The sequence below is a fragment of the Mercenaria mercenaria genome, chromosome 5 (assembly GCF_021730395.1).
Source record: "Mercenaria mercenaria strain notata chromosome 5, MADL_Memer_1, whole genome shotgun sequence".
NCBI lineage: Eukaryota > Metazoa > Mollusca > Bivalvia > Venerida > Veneridae > Mercenaria > Mercenaria mercenaria.
In genome coordinates, this window is record NC_069365.1 from 93173569 (window position 1) to 93183760 (window position 10192).

The 10192-nt window shown below is 35.5% G+C and overlaps 1 protein-coding gene across 1 annotated transcript; it reads right to left on the reverse strand.

Annotated features, from left to right (window-relative positions):
• Positions 1-539: 539 nt before the first annotated feature.
• On the reverse strand, positions 540-4161 carry LOC123557962 (uncharacterized). The gene is made up of 4 exons (XM_053544346.1): positions 4025-4161; positions 2118-2313; positions 1317-1527; positions 540-726 (listed from the first exon to the last, which is right to left on the reverse strand). Exons 1-4 carry the CDS (start codon positions 4098-4100, stop codon positions 601-603), a joined length of 609 nt encoding a protein of 202 aa, XP_053400321.1. The 5' UTR covers positions 4101-4161; the 3' UTR covers positions 540-600.
• Positions 4162-10192: the final 6031 nt, after the last annotated feature.

A 10192-nucleotide genomic window follows, 5' to 3' on the forward strand; every position in this document is an offset into this window, starting at 1 on the left:
GAATGTTTTACTGATTCTATTGCTTGTATTACCTCTCTTTATGGCTCTAACTATAACAATTCATGTACAATATCAAAAGTAACTTGTATTCTAACCATGAAATTACGCATAACATCTATTTGTAAAGCTGTTCAATCTGTTTTTAAGATAAAAATTTAAAGCATTATGGACCTTTAACTAAAGTTGCTTTCTACGGGGTAATATGCGAACTTTATTTCAATGTGAATGTTTATCAAGATCAAATGTAAGGGAGACAATCCAATCAGAGGGAATTGCTTTAACACAATGATCGATAACCAAGGGAGAGAATACCCGATATTTCTCGTTAATAAAAGCTGGACAAGTAACGCCATGTTTATTATGCGTCATCCGCTTTCTTTCTCGTGAAGTTATATGTAGTGAACTCCCACATTTGGCAGGCAGTAATGTACTAGACCTTTGCAAAATAGGGGCAAATAGTTTTGACTGTTTCCCTGCTCAGCAACCAATGTAAATATACTTTTACTAATTGCTGGGACAAGTTACAATTTGACCGCTCATATGTTTTTATTCGTTTACTAATACAGACTTTACGTCTACAGAAAATTCAGTATCAATGTTTTATCCAAATATGCACAGAATACCCGTGCACGGTTCCTTTTCTGCGATTGTGAAGAAGGCATCGATACACAAATGAACCTTGTTTGAGGTGTTGTCCGTCAAAAAGATGTGGGCGTGATAGTCTCCCTGAAACAACAGCTTAGCAATGTTAAATGCATAATACAAATTACAAAGTGCATTGCAGTCGTGCAACTAGAATTATGTTCATTACACACCGTCCGACACTTGAGCTTACTATAGATAGAGTCAAATAACAAGCAGTCACACCTCTTTAAAAAAACCATTTTGACGTTTATCATTGATGCGGCATTGTAATGAGTTCAATACCATTCGGACCATACGTAGTTACACGATTGCAAATTGAAATCTATACCCTTATATGAAAATCTTAATAACAGATAAAATTATGACACAACGTGTAGTTGTATGCTTAACCCTTAGCCTGTTGGTGGCAAGTGATTTTGCCTTTGCGACCAGTGCAGACCAAGATCAGCCTGCACATCCGTGCAGTCTTATCATGGTTTGCACTGTTCGCCATTCAGTCAGTATCTTTTTGGTAAGCACCCCTTTTAACAGTTAATGGTACTGTCCAAATTAAAAGATGGGCAAGTTCATTATAGAAATTTAGCAGGAAAAGGGTTAATTTAAAGTAAATATCTGAAACTTATGTTTGGTAGTTAACATGTTTTTATTTTTATTCATAATGTTTTCCTTACTGCAGCAAAGTATGAGAGGGCAGCTGGTACTTCCGGTAAATGGATAGACTGGTGATCGATCCTCAGGGACTGGGCTGGTTGTGGGCACTGGCTAGCATCTATACCACTGTTTGCAAGCATCGTTTGAATCTGCGTGGCGATGCCGGTAGTTATTCCCAACCAGTTTTCACGTATCATTTGGCCAACGAGTGTACACAGGTCTTTGTATGTGCTGGAACAGTTAAAGACAGCGACATGAATTTCGTTGAAATTCGAAAATGTATTGCACCCGAATGTGACCTTTATGACATGCCGTTTTCACATTAAATACATGTATACACCAAAATCTAGGTTTTCAACTCAGATCACAAGTTTTTTTTAAAGAACCTAGGTTCTCAAACAATTCATTCTAAAACATTCTTTAAACTCTAGTGGTAATAAAAAAATCTCTTCTTTTTTTATGCCAGAATGAGTATCTTTTTTACTTTCGAAAGCAATCCTAGAGCATGTGAACAGTTAAAATTCCTTTTCCGTCTTTCCATATTTTTTTTCTTTGTTTGTTTTACTTGGTCAAGTGCCGCTCAGTTATGGTGGGCAGTTAGCCTGATGAGTGTTCCTGGATTTTGTACCAGCACTAACCGTATCCCCGCAAGTAGCTGCAACCTTCTCCGCATGAATTAGAGCTGGGGGACAAGTGGTTTCAGCCACATTGTCTGAATGGAGAACATTCACCCCACCCAGGGATCAAACTCGTGGCAGCGATCCGTAGAACTGCGGTCTACTTATTGAGCTAAGTGGGTGGACCCAAGTTAAATGACTTACCAAGAACCAATATTACTTATACACGGTATTGGGATCTCTCCTAGAAATGTTTTCCTCTTAAGTGAAATATGAAGGGCGGAGCTCCCGAGAGGGGCGGTGCTGTTTCCATCCATAGTCAAAGTTATGTCTCCCGGCACGACAATGGGGTCTGGTCCTACCTCCACATTGTTTACATGTAGAATAGCATCTTCTGGAGCTACAAAACAATACTGTTAGCACGACTCCAGATGCCAATTACATCAACACTATTATATACATTTGTATAATCATAAGCCATAATTGGAATTAAGGAGTATGATAGAAAAAAATCCTTGCAAACTCAAGCACATAGCTGATATAAATACATAATTAGTTATATAAACCATTGTACACAAAGGTAGCTTGGTCTAGCTGCAGTGAATTATGTCAGTATGCAAGTTTTTTCCTCATCTTAACAGTATTTGTCATAATACTGTGAATGTTGAATTTACTTGCAAAATAAATAAATAAATAGATTAATAAATAAATTAATTAATTAATAACGCTCAACTAATAATGCCAGTCCTGTAAATGCGGCGAGTGTTATTCCACCCTTATAGGAGAGATCATGTTCCATGTTTTTTTGTAAACAGTGATGTTTTTTCTAACGACCTAAACTTTCTTAAAACACAAATTATATCAATATTTTTTTGATCAATGGAAAGTTTATAAAACAAGCAATTTATTAATTACTTTTAAATGTTATTTCGAAATAAAATGGATTAATTATGAACGCTTAACTTTAGTGTTTTGTACATCACTACGCCATTATTAAAATCATATGTCATTTTAAACGGTTATTCATATAAAAAAGATATTTGAATGCAAACATATGAAAATTGTAAGTATTTCAAAACTTTTTGAATTCTGAAAATCCATAAATGAGCGAAAAAGTTATTAAAAATTAAAAATTCCGACCCCATACACAAACGATGTAAAAGCATTTGTTTTGCCCACCACCAGATAAACAGATGTTAATGCGTGACGTCACGGCGATCTCTCCTATAGGCTCCACGTCACAAATTGACAATGAATGACTCTAGATCATTCTTTTCAAAAAACTATATATTTTGCTAATCACAAATATTAACGGAAGTAGGCCCAGGTACAGACAACCAAACAGTGTGCGGGTTCTTTCGTTTCGTGTTAGGCCGTATTTCTTACAGAATAGGTAGGTATAGGTATACGATTTTAGAAATACGTAGCTAAAACATTTCAGCTCAGAGATGTTTATAAATATGCTGTTAGGGATCTCTGCGCTGAAACGAATGCCCTACTGAAACCTAACCAGGAATCGTACCAGAAGTCTGTCACGCTATAATTTCATCAAATGAAATGCAATGGACTCACCTTTTGCTTTTACATATTTCTAATCCATTTTTCTTTTGATCTGGCATAAAATAATCCATGTAGATCTAACATAATTTGAACAAAAGTTATACACCCAAATTTCTAATTGTTACCCCTATCTGCAATATTTTGTCCGCCATTGCAGTTGTCACCTGATCAGGTACTCTTCATTTTGAAAACCAATAGGCGGTATAGAACTTTTATTCATTGACCTTTTCTGACGACATGAACATTCAAAGGTATGTTTTTAATTAATTTTATCAAAAATGGTTGAGTTTATGATTAAGTTAAATTCATAAGCAGGTAAAATTTGATTTTAAATTTCAAAAATAACCACGTGCTCTAAACTGTTGCATGACGTCATCAGATTCTCGTGAGACACTGTGCGAGATGTTGCGGTTTGATACTGGTTAGATAACCAAATGGGGTTTCCCCATAACTTAATGGCCGCGACCATTAGAAAATAAATACAGCGTCAGTTAAGTTATGATAGTTAGAACTAAGAAATACGAAATCATTAAGTTTATATTTCTGCTTACCACAATTTTTCCATGTAAACTTGGCATTGGTCGCAAGAAAATGAATAAAGAGAATAATTACAATACACGTCTTCATGGTTTCACACGTCTTGTCACTTTCAGATGTCGTCCGTAAAAGGAACGTGAAAAGAATTACATTGCGGTGACATACTTGATAAGGAATTCATTATCTTAAAAATTGCATAACAGTAGGTCACAAAAGTTCGTTACAATTATTTGACAGTGTTAAGGGGACGCATACTTTGAAATTAGAAAAAAGTGGGTGGGGTATGATAAAATTTACCTGCAAAAAAGTACAAGGTTTTGGTACATGAAATGGATACTGTTTCAACTGTTATAAGTACACAAAGGATTGCTCAATAAAATAAAAATGAGAAAACTGAAACAAGAAAGTTATTGTTGAATTACATAAGACTTACTGTGTACATTCAAAGTCAACAATTAAGACTTTTTGGTGCGAAAATAATAGTGCTTCACCTTGTCCAAACATTTATCAATGTCCTACAGATTCTAATTTAAAGAAAGAATGTGAAATATGGTCACTGTCTTGCTTTTCATTTCGCATATGTAAGCTAAAACACATTATTTAGTTTGTTTACAAAGTAGTGCATAAGAAAAGATACGGTGGTCAAGGAATGCCACATTCCAAAACTAAAAGAGTATATTCCCCTTAATACATTAAACATTTATCGTTACAGAAGTCTAGTGGCTTACAATATGGGCCTAGAAATGTTGCCATTATTAATTTTTAACTTGGTTTTATGAACTACAATGCACTTAAATATCAAAACACATTCAACAAACTTTTGAAAATGTATTGTCTTAAAAATCCCTAAAATAAGGTATGAAATTTGGTTGAGAGGTCCAATCAATGTGTATATGTGCAAAAGTAACATTCTAATCTTGTTCACAAAAGTTACTAATACACAGCAGGCATGTCAATGATCAAAACTGGACGAATATACAGTTATCCTCACTTTAATGTCATTTATAATTTGTCCTTCAATTCTCCACCATACTTTTCATAACTCTGTTTGCACGAGAATGCTGTCATTCACGTAAAAAATGGGGTCAAATAAGTTGTAAATGCAATATCATCTAAACGTAATTAATGGATTATGCAGTTCAAGATAAACTTTATCTCATAACGTAACGAACATGTATAATGTTGTAACAACAACTTTACTTACACTGATTTAAGTAGCAGTCGGTTTATAAGTGACTTTATTGATTCATTTTGTGTTTAGTTATTGTTGTCAAAAAGTATAACGGAAGTGCCTCACAACTGAAGCGGAAACCAGTTTGATTCGCAAAGTAGTCCAATGTAAGTAATATTTTTTGACAAATGTCCACAGAAATGAATAATTTTCTAATTTTAAAGACGAATATCTGAATAGGATTCATCATTTGATAAGAAATTATAATCATCGACATGTTTTTTTATAAATCGTACACGTGCTGCCACCTAAGTTGTCTCCCGTTCTTTATTAGAGTTACCTTTCGTCCGGCGCAGTAATACATTTGCAGTGAATCGCCGAGAAGTGGTGGGAAAATTAAAAACCATGTAAATAAACTAAAATTAACCACCTTTTCAAGATGAATTTCAAGTGATCGCCATTATGCATTTAACCCGCCTGACCTGTGTAGCATCTTAGATATCTGTTCTAAGGTATTCATTGTGTAGAATGTCATGCCCTTGCAATGCTAATCCCACTCTGATTTTTTTTGTTTACATTTTTATCAATGAGAAATATGGCGTCCATCCCGAGCTGAAATGACGTGGCGTTAAATTTTTACATGTTTAAGCAAACCTGGTGTGTTAGAAAGAAAATCTCATCCCTTCAACATTATTTGGAACACTGTTATTGTAAAAAACCTGTTTTTTCCTTATACAAAAGCTTAATATTTTGTGTTGAATGTACTTTCACAAAGAACCCTGTTTTCCTATTACATTCATAGTACCACATCCTTATCCACAAAATACTGAATATTACAGGTGTCCATAAGTATTATATCAGTTTAGGAATATGTTTTTTATTTTCCCACCATCGATTTCTTGAATATGCACCCCTTCCGCATTTCTGTATGAACTGTGAATGTAGCAATATGCGTCCCCTTAAAAACACGAACTATTTGGCCTAGTAAGAACTACTTTTGAGGCAACGTGTTCATTCACCTGGTGTCGCCAGCTTTTGTAGAAAGACAGCGTTTGGAGTCATATGTCCTTCGTTTCATTAAATGTGCAATTTATGCGCAAAAATGAAACAAACGAATTCAATTAGTTATTATCCGCCGCGAAAAGAATGTCTGGTCCCAGACACATAAAAGACTTAAGTCACTGCTGCCGCGGTTATTTAATATGTACAAAAGCTGTCTTTCTTTTATAACTATTTCAGGTGCCAGAACCGTCATATAATCATGGCTAGTGAAAAGACATCTGCTCAGAAGTGTTTGCTAATATATAACAAGAAACGCGGCAATGCCACGAAACCAGGTTTTCAACACTTTTCATAAGACTAAACAAGAGTGTCAGAATGTCACAATATACGCCCGTCACAGCAAATTTCTTTACTCTAGCACCTGTATTTGCAGATGTAATTTTAATTTTGTGGTTGTTTAGTAATCATTGTAATTCTTTTGTTTTTCTAAGTCCACAAAAAAAAACTCCTTACCAGGTAGAGATACCTTAAAATACACTTAAAATTAAAAAGTAACAATTATGTTGTACCACAGAAAAGTGGTCTTGGTTTTTCCCTACGGTCAATTATAAAAAAAGTTACGATATAAGTTATTTATAGTAACAACTAAGGGAAGTTAATCTTAAAAAAAAAAAAAATACAATTTTTTTTTAAGTCCACACAGAAATCCTTACCAGGTAGAGATTGGTCAAAATACACCTCAAAATTGGATGTAACATGCATGTTGTACTACAGAAAAGTGGTGTCGATTTTTCCTTACGTCTAGTAATAAAAAAGTTACAATATGAGCTATTTATAGTAACAACAAAGGGAAGTAATTCTAAAGAAGGGAACTGCGCAAGACACTTCGTCTCATGATGGTGTATAATTGTGCCAAGTTACATCAAAATCCCTCTATGCATGAAGAAGATATGCTCCGGACAGTTTTCATTCTTGTATCCTTTGACCTCTAAGTGTGACCTTGACCTTAGACCTAGGGACCTGGTTCTTGCGCATGACACTCCGTCTCATGATGGTGAACAATTGTGCCAACTTTCATCAAAATCCCTCCATGCATGTAGAAGATACACTAACCCTAACCTAACCCTATTTTTAGTAACAATGACCTTGACCTTGATCCCAGAAACCCCAAAATCAATCCCAAGCTACAACTTTATGTAAGTTTTCTATACACCAAATTTCATCATGATAGCTCATTCCTAAGTTAAGTTATTGACCGGAAACCCTTTTTCTATTTTAAGTAACAGTGACCTTGACCTTGACCCCAGAAACCCCAAAATCAATCCCAGCCTTTGTCTTGATATAAGCTACATACATACCAAGTTTTATTCAATTATCTTTACCGAAACAAAAGTTATTGACCGGAAACCCTTTTTCTATTTAAAGTAAGAGTGACCTTGACCTTGACCCCAGAAACCCCAAAATCAATCCCAGCCTTTGTCTTGATATAAGCTACATACATACCAAGTTTTATTCAAATATCTTTACCGAAACAAAAGTTATTGACCGGAAACACCAGTTTGACGCCGCCGCCGCCCGCCCGACATCTATCCCAATCTAATAACTCGTGTTTTCGTTGAAAACCTGGTTAAAAAGGGACACAATGCAATTATTAACTCATTAGGGAGCAATAAATCTGGTCATACTTATTTGATATTCAAAATGTCTGCAGAGATATAGATATGAATAAATACAAACGCTTATACCAAATGTCAACTCAGAGTGAACAATTATTACCAAGATATAGTTGTAGGACAAAACTCGAAATCCAGGCCGCTGGATCGAAAAATTTCAGACTAATTAAAAATGCTGTTTTGTGTGTTTAAGTGCCGTATGGTGGCTGTAAAAAGATTCCCCGTACTTGGATTCTGCGATGTTATATTTTCTGGCCCTTTTGGATCATGGAGTCTATTCAACATATGTGTAATAAGAGTTCCGCTTAAGCTGGTGCTAAGGGGCGTGAGAGGTGTTGCACATTTCATTACTTATGATCAGACTCAATCCAACCGAGCCTGCTATTATTCTTCTTGGTTGCATTCTTTGCTTCCAAGGGATCTTTTTACAGATTTTATTACTGAACATAGATTGACTATATACACAACTGTTTGTTAATTTCTTTGTAGTAAATGTACTCTAGAAGGCTGCGTTGCAAAAAAAAGCAACATTCTTTTTTATGTTTTACCGAGTTTTAACGTTTGTATTCATAGTTTTCGTTATATTTATCTTATCATACAAATCATTCTTCTACAAGAAACACAAGAGTATGCCAGACCGCCAGGTCGCTGACTTAAGGCCGCCAACTTCAGCAACACAACATCGACCATGTGCATCATATTTTCGGACTTTACTTGGTTACAGTCGAGTACAATGTATTTGCTAAAGTTATGAAGTATGCACTTCCTAACAATATGCTTAAATATGTAAAACTGTTTTTGCCTGTTAAAAAATAATAAGTGACGTACCGCTGTAGAACTTCACGTTTTGTATTTCGCATTTCTGGCGGACATGCTTTTAACTGTTATTTATCTCTTTGAATGCCCTGTCTTAAACTCTACAAGATCTTCTGTTCCTGGAGATAACTTTGCAGTTATTTTTGCTCCGTGCTTCCTGATATTGTTTCGGTATAGATAAAAATCGCTGCCATGTCAGCTGGCTCATGCGAGACTGAGAAACAGATTTTCGCAGATATGCACTCCCGGTCGATTTGTTCTCTTTTACAGTTTTGGCCTTTTAACTGAACTTTATTAACGCGGGATATGAATGGAACTTCATAAGAATGATAAATGTGAAGCCGTGTTACACATATACTACAGACTGACTTTCCGCGCAGTAATTACCCTTTGAATATTCGAAATAGTCTGTGTCCGGATCGAACGAAGATGTGCATATTACCAGCCTGTTCTAGCTAGGTTTTTCGTGGAGGTTCGTTCCTTTGATCTTGCTACATGCAGTATCCTTAATTTTAATTTTCGTTATTCGGAAAGTAACTCCAGAAAGTACTGTTCAAAGAATTGACCTTTGTTCGAATAAACTCTCCATTTGCACTTATTTTTGCAAGAGGCTTAATAAAGCACTGATTCGTCCTTCACATTTTGTTTACGGTATAAACCGTAATTACAACGAATAACCAGATATATATTATCCTAGGCTCAGGGTACAGCTAGGCAACACTCATTCAGTTTTCTCTGAGAACTATTTACATATACATATCAGATATTTCGATCAGACATGGAAATCCCGTGCTGGCGCACAATCGTGGAAGTGCGGAATAGACTCCGTCAATAAGCCCCCTAATACAGTACATTTTGACTCGAACCAAGACTACTATTATTTTGCTTGTTGTGTTATATGCAAACAAAGAATTTCATGGTAAAATTTGAATGTCTGAAGTTTCTTTGCAATTGTTCTAAATTGTTCACCAGGACAGGATTTAATGCAATGTATAACCAGTTATATTTTTCTGCCATGCACTCGTTTGTAAGGCCGACATGCCACACAAAGTACTATTGCCAAGGCTTTTTTGATAATATATATTTGTTTGCACAGATAAGCATTTATCGTCGCTAAATTATCGTCAGATCATTCTGCTGTTTTGAAACCCCAGGTTTTCTCAGGACACACAAACTAACGTTTTTACAAGACACACAAACTAACGTGTTAGCTACCTCAAAAGTTTTGTGATTCTATTTCTTGTCCAAGAAGGGTTCGACCCCACAGCCACCAACAGAAAGTCAGACAAATATTAGTTAACCCTTTTGGCTCCGGACAACCATTGTTGAAATCACTTTGTTCTGGTGTGTGTAAAGGCCAATAGCACAATTAAAGGTCATATAGCAACTTAAAAGATCTTATGGAGGGTAAGAATGTATACCACTGTAAAAGATGTAATGCTGTAATTATTTCCCAGTAATTATTTCTACGTTGGGGTACTAATATCAGATCGTTGTGAAGTGGGACTTATGATAATGTT

Coding starts and splice junctions, on each gene's coding strand:
- LOC123557962 (XM_053544346.1), bottom strand. CDS start 4,100: ATGAAGACGTGTATTGTAATTATTCTCTTTATTCATTTTCTTGCGACC. Junction 2,314..4,024: donor GTTTACATGGAAAAATTGTG/GTAAGCAGAAAT, acceptor ATTGTTTTGTAG/CTCCAGAAGATGCTATTCTA. Junction 1,528..2,117: donor ATAAGTAATATTGGTTCTTG/GTAAGTCATTTA, acceptor TAACTGTTCCAG/CACATACAAAGACCTGTGTA.